This window comes from Tachysurus fulvidraco, chromosome 1 (assembly GCF_022655615.1).
Source record: "Tachysurus fulvidraco isolate hzauxx_2018 chromosome 1, HZAU_PFXX_2.0, whole genome shotgun sequence".
Lineage (NCBI taxonomy): Eukaryota > Metazoa > Chordata > Actinopteri > Siluriformes > Bagridae > Tachysurus > Tachysurus fulvidraco.
In genome coordinates, this window is record NC_062518.1 from 21,737,629 (window position 1) to 21,755,665 (window position 18,037).

An 18,037-nucleotide genomic window follows, 5' to 3' on the forward strand; every position below is an offset into this window, starting at 1 on the left:
TGACGACAGGTCAGATTTAGGAGGACATACACAATATTTGACAGGTCTTTCGGTGATGTCTTACCTGTTATTGTGTGTGACTTTCTGAGCTCTGTTTTTGCTGTGTCTTCTGATGGCTTTCTCTCTTAAATATATGGATTATGCTACCTACCTTTACCCTGACCTATGCTATGGACACTGACATTGATTATTGGATCTGCACTAATAAATGATATGCTGAGTACACTCAGGGGCTTGTTGGATGATACCAATTAAAGACATTCTACTCAAGAAGCCTTTTCTAAAAATCAATCCTGCATTCTACATTGAGTGTCTCCCAGTGGTGCAAACCCAAAAAATCCTTTATTATTATTATTATTATTATTATTATTATTATTATTATTATTATTATTATTATTATTATTTTATTTTTATAAACAATGAGGGTCTTTCACTGGCTGCTCAGTACTTACTTTGTTGAACAAGGAGGGGGTTGAGGAACATATTCTTGTTTGGCAACCATGAGGCAGATGGTAAAAGTTTTTATTATTAATCCTTTTTATCCAGTATAATTAAATTGAGGAGCTAAAATTTAATCAAATAAATAAAAGCCTTAATAATTTAAATGAAAGAAAGGAGAGAAATCATCATTATTTCTTGTGAAATAAAAAGAACACCAGTTTTAATTAGGCTGGCAGGTTCATCATGTATTTAATCAGTAACTGCCTTTTCATGGTCAGGGTCCTGATGGATTTATGGCCTATCTCAGGAACACTAAGGATCTGTGGCATAATGGCTTTTCCCTTTACACACAATAACACACTCATTCATTAAATGTCCATACGCTTGCCCATTTGCCCTGCTTCCAACACATCAACTTTGAGAACTGACTGTTTACTTGCTGCCTAATATATTCCACATCTTGTCACTGTAACAAGATAATCAACTTTCCCATGTTATAGCAGTTTTAGCTGATGTGATATACTTTAAGAACATTTCAGCCCTATAACACATTAAATATATTCACTGTAAAACATTTTTAATGATTATGTTTATGTCATATTGTCATACTATGATCATGTCATATTGTCAATACAGCAATTGTTGGACTCAAAGTTCCAGAATGCAATGCGGTTGTTTGACACAATTGCATGGATTTACAGCAGAGATTCAGCTTATCTTGGAATATGATACAATTGATTACTCTAATAGAACTTAATATATAACGAAACAAATACATTTCAATCGTATTTTTATCGGCAGGTACTAAAAACTGCATTGTGGGTAATGTAGGAATCTTTTACCCAAAAGCAAAAATAGTCAAACAAATAGATCTAAATTAAAAAAGTAAATATAAAAATAAAAAAGTCTAATTATGAATTTCATTATAAATTAAATCTTGGATTTGTGTTCATTATAAAGATTAATATTCAGGGCAAATTTTCATTGTAATATAGCTAATAAACACAAATTTTGCGCAGTGAAGACTAGGAGATTGAAAACGACGACAGCTCACGATCGCCCTCTAGAGGACGATTCCTGCTATTTTACTTTAACTCCCCGTTGATATTCTAACAAGTCACGCCTCCTGATGTATGATTGGCTGATGGCTTATATTGATAGACCGTTCAGCCAATCGTAGTGAGACTTGACGGAATGTTGTCGAATTATGGGTGTGAAAATAATCATGCATTTCTTCTTGCTAGCAAGCGGTCGCTATAAGTGATGGACAATATGGCGCCGGGTGTAGATTTAGCTTCTGGACTTGCGGTTTTTTAATAGTCCGGCAGGATGAACCTCTGTGGTCAATATTTGCGGTAAGAAAACGTCAATAAACGACTTCCCGCGGCTTGACGCTCGTGTTTCGAGTCAGTAGTTCCAGGCGTTGCTAAGGAATAGCTATTCCGAGTGCTCGGTTAGCTAAGCTAAGCTAAACTAAGCTAAGCTAAATAGCAGCGCTGGTGAGTGAAACAAATTTCGAACAAATTTCTTGTAAGACTAAGATGTTCATGTGTTTATCTACGTATATTCATCGTTCTGCACTTTATAACATTAGTGTAGACTAGCTGCTTATTTTACGTCTTCTCGTTTCGAATGCCCAGCTAATTCGACTCGCTAACCTTTTTCCTTGAAGCTAACGTTAGCAAACAAAACGACGCAGCATGTAGAAAATGTGTTTAGCACGAGCCATTTTGTTATGCCCTGTACAGCTAATATTAATAATAACGATTAATAGTAATATAGCATTAATATTATTATTTGGCGTGTGAGCTTTTACATTGCTTCTGTTTGTGGAGAAGGTTTCACATTCCTGCGGTCTAGCTAGCTATGAAGCTGTCTGTCTTCGTTGCTTGGTTATTTTAGACAAAGTGTTTTTGTTTGCCTTTTTATTTGCCTGTTTTACGCGCCCAGATGTGCGAGGATGTCGTTGGGAACGCGCACAAACATCTGGGGACGTTTATTTGTGCGTTATTGCTCGTGTAACTCTGGTTTGTTTTGCTCATTTTGAGACCGAGTTTGGTTTGCGCGCACACACACACACACACACACACACACACACACACACACACACACACACACACACACCTGTGTGTGTGTGTGTGTGTGAGAGAGAGAGAGAGAGGTTTACTGTTTAACTAATAGTCTATTAATTAACTAGTTAAGACCGAGTCTATAGTGAGCAACACAGTCTAAGGAACAAATCATTTATCAAGAAATGAACAAATCCAAATACTTATTAAGGATTCAAACTTTGGAATATTTCATCTTACATTTAACATCTTCAAGAAACTCTTTGATTTGCTTTGAAAGACGTAAAAAAAAAATCTTTCGAGCCATAGTTTAGTAGTTTTAAGTCGTATTTGGATTGAACGATGTTAATGTTCGTAGTCATACAGTGACAAGAAACTACAGTCTGGATAGAGCTTACATACGTAACGCCACAAGCAAAAGCCCTACATGGACAGGTCCTGGGGTTATTTACTGTTTTCCTGTTTAACAACTGCTACACATTTATTTGTTTGTTTGTGCAGACGAGCCGTAGCAATGTTTTTCTCTATCTTATGATGTGATCATTTTAGCAGATGCAAGATGCCACTTCATAGTATGCTTCCATCACAGCTGTTTGTAGTGTTTAGTCTTGTAGAGACTAAATAGCCTGTTCTAATCCAGTGCATCGTTGGCCGCCATGTGATCGAATGGTTGCGTGACGCCGTACGCGACCAAATACAACCTGCTAGAAGCTCCCTCTGTCTGTAGTATTATTTTATTTTCTGCATGGAGGAGTTTTATTACAGAGCGGGCACGTAATAGGTGATTACAGACGTCCCGCTGATAAAAGTAATCCAGTCAGCATAGGACTAACGGGACCGGTACTTCTATGCTGGTCAAAAATCCACCAATAGCAGGGCAACTACATTAAGGTAATGTAATTTCCTTATTACCCCGTGTTTGCAGGGCTATCAGAGGGTCTTCATTATATACTGTCTGGCTTCTAAAAGAAAAACTGATTGAGCGATTGGCTTGTGGGGGACACTGTAGCACAAGCAATAACAGGAACAAATTTGTCCTGTAGACTCTTCTGTATTTTCTTACAGAAAATGGACTGTTCCAGATTGTTTAAACCAGATCAGACTATGCAGGTTGTCTTGCGACAAGTTCCTGCAAATGTTCTGTTGCCATGGAAACAGTCACTTAATAGAATGAGTTTGATATAAACCCGTGATTTGAGTTCCAGCCTATGCTACCGTCTTGAGCTGCTGCAACAGAATTACATGTCAATAGAAAACATGGCGGGCCTCACGGTTTATCAGCCTTTTAGTATATTTGTATAAAGTCAATGTTTTCTTCTTACTCGTGTGCATTGTTTATGGTGTAAGGTTATATGCAGACAGACCGGTCTGTCCTTCATTTCTAGTTTGCAATAAAAATAAACGTTTTAACAGAGACCCCAAAGCACTTCTGGAAATTGCTCCAGATAAGACTTTCTGTTATGACTGTGATGGTGAAGAAAACAACCGATTTAACTTTGACATAATGTTCAAGGTCTACAAAGTTTACATTAGATAGTGGTCTTCTGCGTAAAATTTACACACCCACACAGGCACGTGTAAGGTACAAAGGTTTTGTTTTCCGAATGGCCAGGATTTGTTTTCTGACGTTGCACGCGTCAGTCCTTTCATACGTTGTATAATTATAAACCTGGGATCTGTATATGATGAGTATGCGAAGTGTAACGTGTGTGTGTTTTACAGACAGCATTACTTGTTGCTGCTGGGTGCATTTTCATCAGTTCCTGTTCTGTCTAAGCACCATCCCTTGTTCTCGACAGAGCTTCATATTTGATAGAGCGCTGATATTCTCACGCTCGCCAAGCTGAGTCTGTGCAATTTTCCCTTGCCAAGTTATGCAAAACATCAGAGGCCTGCTGGTGCCGTGCTTTGACAGTTTGTGTCCATATTATTCATGCATGGTTTCTCTTGGGTCAGGTCACTTCTGCAGCTTTCTATCTGCTAAATCGTGTCTGATGGACTGAGAGAAATTGAGGTTTTGTTTTGGCTGAGGCTGAAGACTTTCTCCTACAACTTTGACATTTATTAGTCAGAAATATGGTAAAAGGAAAATGTAAAGTAACCAGTGCCAGGAGTCCAAATATCCTGAAGCGATCGAACTGCATTTCCACTGTCATTCTTGCTTTCAGGTTGATTCAGGGTCGTATCGCTTTCTCACCAGAAATAGGCACGAGAACAAGACTTTTTTGACAGGAGACTGAAAACTGGGAAAACTTAGCGCCCACGTATGAGAGCATATGCGAGTGTTCACGGTCAATATAATAACACTTATATACATCACAATGAATTGGATTACTAATGGTGTTTACAAAACACTTGCCAATAGATTCAAGACACCTCTGTGAGACCACGTTGAACTTGACGTGTACTGTATTGTTCTCCTACTTGGGTGTTAAATGATCTAGTTAGTTCTGAAATGTTTTTAATGTACTGCTGTTCTGTTGAGAGGTTGAACTCTTCTGTGTGACATCTGTGCCACCGCCTTTCACTATACATAATTAATATTTACCTAATTAATAGGAATTATTTTGCTCAAATGCAAAACTGTGCTCCTTATCCGCTCTACTCGAATGCCCATGGATCATATACATTATATAGCTGTACTGGGGATTTGAATGTCAAGCGTTTTTGTTGTCTTGTTTTACTAGTGTGCAATAAGATAAGTGATGATTATTATATATATATTTTTTTTTCTTTGAGCAGCCAGGCAGAGGCCCTGAAGGCTGACATGACAGGTATGGTCATATTACACATGTGAATATGATGACTTTGTTTTTTTGTGTGTGCGATATAAAAGTTAGCATATTTCTAGTGCATCTGTAAGGTTGTGTTCCTGCATGATTTAGCATTTTGTGTGCTTTGCAGATTCAAAGCTTGGCGCTGCAGAGGTCTGGACATCACGGCAGGCTCTTCAGGACCTATACCAGAAAATGCTGGTGACGGACCTGGAGTATGCTCTGGACAAGAAAGTCGAACAAGACCTGTATGGGAAAATCAGTCTCTTACTAAAGTTAAATCTTTTAGCATCATAACTGCTATGAGTAAATTACACCAATAGTGTATTTGAGGACCAGGTGTCTCATTTGTAACATTCTTTTTTTTTAAAGCCTTTTTTTTTCAATATGTATAAAAGGTAAATCCTTTCCAAATGATTTATATCTCTCTTTCCCCCCCCCCCCCCCAAAAAAAAACAAACAAAAAAAAACAGCTGGAACCATGCTTTTAAGAATCAGATAACAACACTACAGAGTCAGGCTAAAAACAGAGCCAACCCCAACCGAAGTGAAGTACAGGCAAATCTCTCTCTCTTTCTCGAGGCAGCTAGTGGATTCTACACACAGGTGAGTTGCTGATAAGTTTACAATGAATTCAGAACAAAGAAAACATCCCTGTACAATTCCTACTTACCTTCTGTGCTTGACCCCACTTTTCCCTCCCTAAAGTTTGAGGATCTTCATTTTGAATAAATCTCTTCACATCCAGCTTGATAAACGAGGCTCATTGTTAAGACTGTGTGTAATTTTTGAATTTTCATTATATTCATTGAAGCGGTTCACTGGTTACAGAATAGTGTTTTATGGGAATTCTTCCTCAGTTGTTGCAGGAGCTGTGCACGGTGTTCAATGTAGACTTACCATGTCGGGTGAAGTCATCTCAGCTCGGCATAATCAGCAATAAACAGTGCAACTCCAGCGCGATTGTAAAGCCACAGCCTAGCTCCTGCTCTTACATCTGCCAGCACTGTCTTGTCCACCTGGGGGACATCGGTGAGTCTTCACACAGACTCTTCAATCTGACTCTAATGTGGTTATTAACCGTTGAATTGACTGTTTTTACCGCATCAAATTTTTTTTCCTCCCTTACAACAGCACGATATCGCAACCAGACAAGCCAGGCAGAATCCTATTACAGACACGCAGCTCAGCTTGTTCCATCAAATGGTTGGTCACCCTTTTTATTATTTATTTATTTAATAAACCTTTAGCACCAAACATTCACATCAGCACATTGTGACTTCACCACTGCTGCAATTCTATATTAAGAATTAACCGATGAAAACATTGTTAACCTATACTCGAATAACTTTCTAACAATGATCCTGATCTGTCTGGATTTGCCACCAGGTCAACCATACAATCAGCTGGCCATCCTGGCTTCCTCTAAAGGAGACCACCTCACAACAATATTCTACTACTGTAGAAGCATTGCAGTCAAATTCCCTTTTCCAGCAGCTTCCACCAACTTACAGAAAGCGCTATCTAAGGCTCTCGAGAGGTACGCAGAGTTCTTTTTCTTAATCTCTCTCTCTTTTTATTTTTTTTTATTTTTTAAATAGCTTGACAAATTCATCTCCTAGCACTTTGGTATTTGCTTCATATCCATAGGGGTCTCAAGAAGTTGGGAATGACGTGTATATATTAACGAGTAGCCTTTATGTTTTGGTGATTTCATTACACCGTTCTCTCTGTACATCCTGCAGCCGCGACGAGGTCAAAACGAAATGGAGTGTGTCCGATTTCATCAAGGCCTTCATCAAATTCCACGGACATGTTTACCTCAGCAAAAGCCTGGAGAAACTCGGTTCACTGAGGGAGAAGCTGGAAGAGCAGTTTCAGGTATGCAGGCAGCATTTGTGCTTACTTCGTTTTATGCGTATTTCACTCAGGTGAAAGAAATGTTTAATCATTTGAAGATCAGGTGAGACACGTCTCTGAAGTAGTGCAACTGGTTTAGGCTGCACCAAAACATTGTTAAATCATGCAGGCAAGCACGCTTCCAGTCCAGCAATTTCTAGTCTATGTTCCCAGTCAAGATGAACTAGGTTGCTGTTTGTTAAAGCTCAGTAGCCTTTTATGCCTATCCGGATCTTTTCTGGCCCCAAGCTCGCTGCTCATATTACACACTTGCCCAGTTGGTTCAAATGTTTAGTCAGTGTGGTAACAGTATACACGCGGTCTCATTTTCCTCATGGCTTTATTACAGCGACTGATTCTCCAGAAAGCCTTCAGCTCTCAGCAGCTCGTCCACATAACCGTTATTAACCTGTTCGAGCTGCATCACCTCCGAGACTTCAGCAATGAGACTGACGACCAAAGCTTCAGCTCGGATGAACAGCTCAGTTGGATCCAGCTTCTCGGCCTTTTCAGTAAGTGCCACCTGCATCGATTTTAAGTCTGCGTTTGATTGACATGCGCGTTATCTGAATTTTGGATCAAATAGCAAAGATTCTTGAGCCCAACAAAATGTGACATGAGAGTTGGATATTAAATCGTTAAATATTAACAATTGTCTGGTTTATCACACTACTTGCATAGCCATATGTCAAATTTAAGCAAAATATGGAATTTAGTCATTCCAGTGTCATGTACGAATTTATAATCGTTTAACCTCTTACCTTAAAATGCCATATTCAAGCACTTTTGACTTTTAAGTTGTTCTAATGCAAGCGTCTTTTCCTTCAGTGTCTTTCCTGGGTGTGATGTGCAGCCGAGCCTTACTGAACAAGAACCAGGAGGAGATCATGGGCGAGTGCCCTCTGCCAGCTATCAAGGTGTCCCTGGATTGGCTGAGGCTGCGGTCAGGCGTGTTTACCGAGAGCGCTGTTGAACACAGACAATAGTAAGACGTTTCTTCCTTTTCAATTCCATGTAGCTGTTGATTTGTACCATGCAGAACAACTCGACCACAAACACCACCCCAGGGCCGAGTGCATCCTTTTTGTTTCGATTTACCTTTAGATAAATCGTCCTGTGAGTGTACGTAGGAGGTTACTGTATATAGGTGACTGATTTGATCTATTTGTCACCTATATATATATATATATATATATATATATATATTATCAGTTCCCTATATACAGTAACCTCCTACCTAATTTCACAGGTAGTTTTTCCTATACGTTCTTGCATGGATTTATTGCGTACAAACCGAGGGAGGGAAAAAATTCTACATGTGTCGCATGAATCACACGTGAACTCTCGTCAAGTTGGAGTATTCTAGATAATTGAATGCTGGAAAGGTACTGCTATGGTGCTGCACAGGCTATGTGGAATATGGGCCTTGTTGGATGAAATTAATCTGAAAATGTATTGCATTCCTTGCCGTTCGTTGATTATTGCTGTTTGGCAGAACAGCAAGTTTTATTATGCGCCTCATCTTGATTTATGTGATGTATGTGTCATCTTCACACAGCATTTGGCCATGGCTGGTGTCCATACTTAACAGCTTCCAGCCCAAGGAAGAGGATGTGTCAAATTCATCAGGTAATGTGTAGATATATTTAGTGGCGCATTATCATGCCTCTCGTTGCAGCGCCGTGTAATGGAAATCAGTTCTGAAGCTCTGTGTCTGGTTCTGTTACAGCTACTCCACTCCCAGAAGAGTTTGAGCTCCAAGGCTTTTTGGCTTTGAGGCCGGCATTGAGGTAACTTAACCTTAATTACTTTATCATAATCAGAAGCTTTGCACTCAGAATAATACCAAGAAACTGTCTTAGAGTTTGAAGTCGAGTACTGTAAAATTCCATAACACATTACCCCCCCCCACGTGACTTTTTAAAATGTATATATTTTCATGTTAAATTGCATGAGAAAACAAAGAATTGCGTTTAAAGCTGCTGCTCTTCTGTTCAGTCGTTCTGTCCAGCAAGACCTCTACTCTGTTGTTATATTTGTTCCGTGTCCTACTTGTTAAACTAAACGCATTTTGATGATCCAGGTTGCTAGACTTTTCCAAAGGACACCAGGGCATTGCAGTTGGCAGAGACAGCTTCATAGTTCATGCCCGTCATCAGAGGCTCATCAGTTTGGGCAAGTGGGTGGCAGACAACCACCCTGGGTCAGTATCTCTTCTCCCCCCTTTCTTTGTCCATGCTTAAATTTATGTATCACATTTTCTGAACCGTTTTAACGTTCTCGTCACTCTTGTCTCTACAGCCTAATCCAGTGCCACATCAGTGATGGATTACTTCTCTTCTTCACCGAAATCCCTGAGCTGGCGGTGGAAGAGCCACAGGAGAAGGAACCTTCTGTGTTGCAGGAATCATCGAACGGCGAGCAGAATCCTAACGATGGCTCTTCTGGCCTCAAGTCAGTACTTTCCATGGGGAAGAGCCAGAGCAGCGGTCTGGACAGCAGCGAGAGGCCTGTAGTCACGTTCAAGGAGAACATCAAACCTCGTGATCAAAGCCGTGAGCAGAGCCGTAACCAGCAGCACAGGGATGGAGGGAAGGAGCGAGCAGGCTTTGGCAAGGGCAACGGATTGCCACTGAAAAATGAACAGAAGAAGGATGGCAAGAGGAAGAGTGAAGTTAAAAAGAACTGTCACGAGAAAGCATTGGATGCAGGGAAGCAGGTGAGTGGAATCCTTTTTCTGATATTTGTGCACCTCTTATTGTGGAATTTAGCATGACTGAATCAGCCCATTTGGTTTCCTTTTTTTTCTTTTTCATACGCGTCTGTGAAGGTGAAAACTCAGGCAGAAACGAGGAAGACTCCAGTGTCCGAGGCAAGGAAAACTCCCGTCACACAGACGCAGACAACTTGCTCTTCCCAGTTCATTCCCATACATCACCCAGGAGCGTTTCCTCCTCTCCCCAGTAGGCCAGGTACAAACCTACCCTTTCGGTGTCTTCTGTAACAAAAGTTTTTATGTACAAATACGTGATTTCTTTTCTTCTCCACCAGGTTTTCCTCCACCTGCATATGTGATCCCACCCCCTGTGGCATTTTCTATGAATCCTGGCTTCACCTTCCCAACAGGTGTGTCTGTCCCCACCTCCTTCCTGCAGCCTACCTCTCATCCTCAGTCTCCCAATCAGGTGCAATCTGGAAAGCCCTCACACATTCCCTATAGCCAGCAGAGGCCCTCTGGTCCTGGGTCTCTCACTCAGGGGCCTCCTCAACCTCAAGCCCCGCCTCAGCCCCAGCAACAACAGCCAGCTCCTCCACAACCTTCCAAACAAGCCCTACAGCAGAGTGTGCAGCTTCAGGTGCAGCAGCAGCAACAGTCACCCACCAAGCAGACCTCTCAGCTGGGCAAGAGTCCACCTCACCACACCGGCATGCCGCAGGTACTGACGATAAGTAAACAATAAATGTAAGCGTTGTCTTCCTTGGCTTAGATTTCATACATGTTTTTCAATTCATTCTCATTGTCAAGGACGCTAGGTTTGTCACGTAGTATCATGTGATATCTGAAGGTATGGGAGCATTTTTACGAGTACACTATCTTTTACAATTCTGTCTTCATGGTCATTAAATGTTTGTTTCTTAGTCATACATGCCAGTATCTGAGCAGGCTGGCCAAATGTGGAGCCAACACCAGGCCCCGTCCTCCATGTCCAAGATGCCTATGACCGTCAAACAACCATTCTTCATGCCTGCACAGGACCACATGAAGCTCTTTGAGCACCCCATACCCCCAACTATGTCCCTGCAGCCCCCCCAGCCTAGCATGGAAAAGAAAATGAATTTCCAGGAAGTGAAGATGCCGGATTTTTTCTGGGATCCACCATACCGTATGACTGAGAACAGGGGGAGCTTGGCAGACAGGATGGGAAAACACCAGCCTGGAGTCTTTTGCCCCGAACAGGAGAACACGCCCAGAGCTCCACCTTATGAGGTTTGCTGATACTTGATTCTTCATTTTTTTTTATTTTTAATTAATTGATTTGTGTTATTTCTTTGCATTGACAATGTATGATGGGTTTTTTTAAAATCTAACTTCGATTTAAGAAGTGAAAATTCGTAATCGCAGTAATAAGGGTAATATTTTGACAATTATGTCTTCATCAAGACATTTGTTTAGCTTTTGTTTTTGTAAAAAGAAAAAAGAAATAAATATATGAATTTGGACAAAGTTCCAGACCTCCAGAATACTTCAGCTAAAGCAATTTGACCCCTTTCTGATTTAAGGTTAAATGAAGGTTAGTTAATCTAGCATACGTTTTGTCTTGTTAGGTCGAGTATTGCATGTGTGGGCGCAAGACTGATTTCTGATTAATTTTTGTGTGAGCGTTTTGTAATGATTGGAGATCTTGTTACACGTGGAGCTCTATAGTACAGTACTAATAGCAGATGCATGCCTTAAACTTTTACTTTTCTATTCTTCCCAAGCTGGTGAAATGTCTTGACCGTTTTAGTTTGACTGATACTAACGTGGCTGTTTCCATGAATCCAGTAGAGATAAGCTAAACTGTTGCTTTTGTCAGGCACTCTCATTCTTAAAGGCCTGTTTCTCTCTCTCTCTCTTTTCTTCCATTTTTCTTCTGCCTCCTTCCTTTCCTGTGTGCTTCATCTTTCACTAGGACAACAAGAGCTCTCCTCTTCTTCCTCCAGACCTGTTAAAAACTCTGGCAGACTTGGAGGAGGAGGAGGAGTTGGTCTTTTCTAAGCCTCATGATTTCTACCAGGCCTTGGCCGGCCCTCTTAATTCTGCTCCTGGAAGAAACATGTTTGTATGTTGTTTTCCCTCCTATTTCTATCGGCAGGGCTTTTTATTCCTCTGCCTTCTTATCTACAATCTCTGTTGCTTCATCTTTTTTGTTTGTGTCTACGTTAATGCGTCAGGTTTTGTGTTAATTGTAGAGATGTACCAGTCCATTTTTGATTGATTTTTTTGATTTTTTTTTTTTAAAAAGCTAGCTAGCTGAATGCTTAAACACGTAGTTCTCCTCCAGAACCTATTTATTTTGCTTGTACATTTTTTTTTTGTAGTTGTCGAGCCAGTCCAGGCTGGACAGTGGATCAGAGGTAATGGGCCAGTCCTCTCTTCTACACCGCTCCGTCTTTCCCATTCAGGTAAATCAGTAATGTCATTTGTTATTATTATAGTATAGTAATGTTCCAGCAGCCTGAAGAGCTGTGGTTGTACCGCTAGATGGCAGCACACTCCACCGAAATACTTCATGAATCTGGTGCAGTTTGATTACTTTCTCACTGATTAACAGCACTAGGTCTGAAAAGTTGTGAGAAACAGCAACCAATTAGTGTTCAGGTGTCATTTCCATGTACAGTTAAAGGCAGGTTTAATAACTGCTCTTAACAACGGACACAAATGGCATCGTGTTGATCTTGTAATCATATAAAAAGCTCTTGAATTGTCTGTGTTCTAGGAGAACTACCAAAACAACAGCATATTCAGCGAGGCATATGGTAAAAACATAGCAGGCACACCGAAGCCTGATGTACCCATGATGCACCAGGAACATTCTCTTTACTCACTGTTTGAAGGAACTCCATGGTCGCCCTCTCTTCCTGCCAGCTCAGGTAGGTCATCTTTCTGAGCTGCGTGTAAAAACGTGTGGACGTATTTATATACACAATACACAACTGCTAATTAAAAAGAGTTTGTTTTCCTCTGTTGGCAGATCACTCAACCCCAGCCAGCCAATCCCCTCACTCCTCAAACCCGAGCAGTCTGCCATCATCGCCTCCCACTCACAGTCACGGTGCTCTGCCCTTTTCCAATTTTGGCCCCATCGGCACACCAGACAGCCGTGACCGCAGAACAGCTGACCGCTGGAAGCCTGAAAAGACTGGTAAGCTTTCTTTAAACTGAGGCTTCAACGTTAATTATGACCATTATTTCTATGCTTAAATGGAGATCTTGAACTTTGGGTCACTATTTCGTCTGTAGGCGTAAGTGGCTTTGGGCTAGATTACTTGCCTGCTGGCTCATCTGCCCCAGAACCAAACAGCTGGCACCAGAGTGCCCCAACCAATAGCTGGGCAGCCCAGGACATGCCCATGGACGACTCATCCACTGTCTTACTCGACAGCTTCAAGGTACAGTTTTCACAGTAACAGGATAGGTGTTGATATTAGTAGCTCGGTAAAGGGGACATGAGAATATTTGCTGGATCTCTGTTGTTTCAAATGGTTTGCTCAGCAGTTTAATTTTATAATCGAGCCTCTGTGTGTCCTCAGTCTATCTGGTCGAGCTCAATGATGCCACCAGGCCCTTCTGCTTTGGAGCAGCTCCTTATGCAGCAAAAGCAGAAGCAGCAGCGTGGTCACGGCACCATGAATCCGCCGCACTGAAGAGATGAACAGAGCGGGTGCAAAGCACTTGTGCGAAAACGATACTGAAGACAAAGAAGAGGTGCAAAACCACAAGCTCCAATCGGAAATTTGTTTTCCGGCGTTAATCTGCGTGTGGAGGCTGGAGACGGCGGCAGGCGTGAACCGACACGCTCCAAAGCAACCGCTTGTCTGAGCGGCAGGGGAGGTGCAGCCCTCTCCTCTCTCTTTCTCTCCGTCTCTCCATCTTTGTCTTTCTGCGCCTCAAAGGCATGGAGGGCACAAAAAGCACCTAATATACCGCACTGCTCAGCATGTAGCCGCTGCAGAACCGGTCACATGGAGGGTGACTTAGTGGGAACTCCCTCTCTGATCACCACTCTGCTTCCTCTAAGGGACAAAAAAAAATACTTCCCCTGTTTCATTCGGGCTCTGGACGCTGGATCGGACCTTGTCACCTGCTTTTACCTGCTTTGCAGGACTGATTCACAGCACATAGGAGAGAGTGATGACGTTTGGGTGCGTGTGTGTGTGTGCGTTTGTGTATGCGTTTCTGTTTTTGAGAGAAGAATGGGGTGTCTATGGACTGGTAGAAATGGAAGGGCAAAACGGATGGATGAACTTTTCCAAACGTATTAGATTGGAGGAGGGCTCTGTGTCTAGGGTGGGAAAGATATAGTGAGAATAAAGTGCTGTGTATATTGCAGTGGGTGTAACGAGTGTACCTATGTTGGTCGAGCACAGGATATAGTTAGATATCTATTGGAAGTTTTTTTTTTTGGGGGGGGGGGGGGGGTGTCTGTTATCTGCTCTTCTAGAAATGAGACTGCTATGAACTGCACCATAATATTATAGCTTAAAAACGAATCAAACGGAGGTAGGGCCTTAGACTCTAGATATTGAGTGTAGTATCATTAGCTGCAATAGAGATTGCATTTAACAATACTGTATTTTGTGACTTGTTATGTAGCGGTTTTAGCTTTGAGACAATATTGAATTAATATGTTCAGTAGTTTACTGCTAAGGGGGGAGCTTTCTATATTCTACTCCCCCATCCCTTCTAGCTCTTCTTGTTTTCTTGAGCAACGCTTTAACTTGCTTACGAAGCAGCTCCATTCGTTCATGTTCTGCCTTTCAAAGTTTTGAGCCTTTTTTTAATATAATATTTTCCAGCTCGCACACTCTCTCCTTTTTTTTTTCCCTTTTTCTTTTAAATTTCCGGTGCCTCGTCAGTGTTTGTAGTATTTCTTTCGCTTTGTCTGTTTGTCTTTCTTTTTTTAAAGAATCACCAACATCATGGTTGGCAGCGTCTCGAAGATAAAAACTAGCGAAGAAGAAGGAAAAAAAAAAAAAAACGGGTCCAGCATCAACGCTGCTGGTTCAGCATTGTGGGAGGGGGAAGCAGAAGGAACGCAAGCAGAATGAATGAATGAACTGTTTTCTGAATGAAGGGACGAGAACATTTCCATAGCCACTAATTGCAACCGGATCAGGAAAAATCTGTATCAAGTCCCCAGGGTTGATCAAAAGAAACTGGTGTTTTCTTCCATCACTCTTTAGGGGGGAAAAAAAAACAAAAAGAAACCTGACAAAGCTTTTTGTGCTGTTCCTCAAAATAGCTACTATTGTATAATAAAAGAATGCGGATAAATACAGACCTAGCCGCATTCTGATAAGTTGTGACTCAATAGGTTAGCGCTTGTTCTGGACAAGCCCTATAAGATTTTGTCTCCATTGCTGATCTTACTGTTTCTGTTCAAGTTTCAGTTAGCTTGAGTTTTGTTTCTCTGATCTGGTTCAACAAGGGGTTTTGAAGATTTTGTTCTTTTGAAAAATCAATTACTGTCTGTTCTAATCTGCTGAGATAACGTTCTGAAGTTTAGACATGCAGCACTACAGAGAAAAAGTGTTAACGCCCGGTTTTGTGCCTCTGTTTAATAATGACTGGCTGTTTTCTGGCTGGAGGTCAGTTTTGGATAAGCTTCGATGTCTAAGTATGTCTTCAGTAGCTTTTCTTTTTATGGTTATGGCGTACCAGCCATAGAAGCCTAAGAAGAACAGTGGTTTCGCGTATGAAGGGAAAGCACATTTTGTTTTTGTTTCTTTTTTCTTTTCTTAATTTTCCTGTAGAGACTTTTTATCGGAGACAACTTTAAATATCTCTATTTGCTGTGTGATCGTGCTTCTCGTTGCATCTAAAAAAGAAAAAAAAAAGAAATGTATTTAAAAGATTTAAAATGGCATAATAAAACAAGCTAAACCTTAAGGAAATTACTTTATAACGTATCAAAAGATCTAATGAGCACAGTTAAGGCTTCAGTCACTTGCTCTTTGTCCCTTTTTATTATCACCCCAAACATTGAGTTTTTCATCAACTGCACTTGACTTACTAGGCAGTTGGTTCTAAAGGTTATCCTCACCCCCCTGAAACCTTGCTGATTACTGCGTAACAATCGTCAATAATACCACTTCCTCTACTCGGTTTCTGACGGTGGCTGCCATTAACAGTGGCAATATGAACATTCCAATACACGTCCGGGGAGAAAAAAAAAAGAAACAACAACCAGCTTTATACAGCCACTTGACAGAGAAAGCTAAAACGACACCCAACCACGTTTTATGAGAATCCCTTTGGAAGTCTGCATGAAAAATAACATTTTTGGGTATTTAGGAATCGAGGGGATCTCCAGCAAATCTTTTTAGAGGATCTTTGTGTAAGAGGTTAGATCACATATTGATGATGATGTCTCCTTCTGAGATGGGCTTGATTTATTGTTCCTGCCTCTTTTGACAGACATGAAATGCTGAAATCAGCTATGCCTTCAATAAATTAAAAAAAAAAAGTCCTCTTCCTTTCTCATGTCATTTCTTTTTCCATTTTGGTGCTTAAGCAATGTAGCTCTTCATCTTGTGTGTTTATGGGAAATTAGTAGCATATTCATTAAACAGGGAGCCTTTATTGCCTCAATGGGAGAAATTCCTAAATATGAATTTTATTGTCGGTGAAATGCTTGTTTTAAATTTAAGTTGTAGTCATGATAAATTTGTTGTTGCTATAGAAACCGTTTATTGTATGTCAGATAAAGGCAAAAAAATATTTAGGATGTACAGAAGATTTGCATTTGTGATTTTTTTTTTATTACTCTGATAAAAGCTGTCCATAATGTACATGGACCAGGATACAACATAGTAATTAAAAAAAAAGGGTGAAAGCCATTTAGAGTTACTGCGTTCATGTAGAAATTTCTTCAAATTTGGCTTGGCCTTCATCAACTGACAAATTAGCATATTCATGAACTTTTCTGATATATTATTTTTAATATTCCTAGTAGGTTGAGAAAATGTGAAACCTTAGAGTAATGACTCTGGCAAAGTTAGACTTGGAGATTATAGTCTGGAAAGGGTTGAAAAATCTCATAAAGCGTAGATGGAGTGACAGCGGAAGTGTTCAATGAAGAAAATATGGGTGTCCATGGCCAGGATGCTACATAAAAAAGCCACTGCTTTCCACAAAAATCCCAGTCTGTGTCGCTGAACTTTGCCGAAGTTCACCATGAGGGTCTGTAATGCTACTGTGAATGCTGAATTGTTTGGGAAGAACATGCAGCACTAAGACTGGTGTAAAAAAGAAATGGAAAACATCTGAGTGCTTAAATACTATTTACATCGATATTATTTCCTGTCCAGTGTTACCCAAATGATAATGTTCCCTTTCTTAGTCTGGTTCTTCTCAAGGTTTCTTCCTCATATCTCGGGGAGTTTTCCCTTGCCACACCTCACCTCAGCCTTGATCATTACAGTTGACGGAATATTATGGTCTGGGCCAATTGACGTCATTCAAGGGATACCTAAGAGGATAATAACAGCTGAAACACAGTAGAAGTTAGATGATGCACAAGGGAACATGTTCCTAAATATTGAAGTAAATCCAAATTTTTAGAGCCCAGACTTTAACCCCATAGAGATGCTGTGGAACGACCTCAAGAACATACCTGAGATGAAGCAGTTCTACTAAAATTCCTTCGGAACGTTGTGCAGGTCTAATCCATAGATGCAAGAAATGCTTTGTTGGGACTTAGTAGCCAAAGCTGCTACTAACAACTAGTTATTAAATTTGTGTTGACTTACTTTTCCTCACAGCATTGTGAATGTTTAATGGGATACAATAAAAACATGAAAGATTACAATTGTTTGTGTGTTGTTGGCGTTGGCTTTGTCTATACGCGTGTCACATTTTTTTGCAGATAACCACGTTTTCTTGCCACTGTATTTGGGCTCTAAAATTTCTCTGTTTATGTATATTAAGTGTTTAGAAACCCAAAAAGGGTGTGGCCTAAGCCAGAGTTTTTTTTTTTTCCACCCAAAGAAACACCGGTAGGAAAAATGTAAAAATTCCAGCAAATTGTGTGAATTCTTGTTCAAGCAAACAAACCCCAAAATACTTCACATCCTATTCAAGCATTTCAT

The 18,037-nt window shown here is 40.7% G+C and overlaps 1 protein-coding gene across 4 annotated transcripts; it reads left to right on the forward strand.

Annotated features, from left to right (window-relative positions):
* The first annotated feature begins 1,637 nt into the window (after positions 1-1,637).
* smg7 (SMG7 nonsense mediated mRNA decay factor) lies at positions 1,638-16,416 on the forward strand. 4 transcript variants are annotated; one of them, XM_027156944.2, is made up of 23 exons: positions 1,638-1,796; positions 5,253-5,284; positions 5,415-5,532; positions 5,758-5,890; positions 6,145-6,316; positions 6,419-6,490; positions 6,674-6,824; positions 7,030-7,165; positions 7,533-7,695; positions 8,012-8,168; positions 8,742-8,812; positions 8,913-8,973; positions 9,267-9,386; positions 9,485-9,902; positions 10,014-10,155; positions 10,235-10,620; positions 10,824-11,171; positions 11,857-12,006; positions 12,266-12,349; positions 12,664-12,817; positions 12,919-13,089; positions 13,188-13,336; positions 13,478-16,416. In XM_027156944.2, the coding sequence occupies exons 1-23, from the start codon at positions 1,771-1,773 to the stop codon at positions 13,589-13,591; spliced, it is 3,528 nt and encodes a 1,175-aa protein (XP_027012745.2). In that variant the 5' UTR covers positions 1,638-1,770; the 3' UTR covers positions 13,592-16,416. The 4 variants fall into 4 exon arrangements, with proteins under 4 accessions (XP_027012745.2, XP_027012748.2, XP_027012746.2 ...); XM_027156945.2 differs by lacking the exon at positions 1,638-1,796 and adding an exon at positions 1,803-1,940; XM_027156946.2 differs by lacking the exon at positions 1,638-1,796 and adding an exon at positions 1,992-3,401.
* Positions 16,417-18,037: the final 1,621 nt, after the last annotated feature.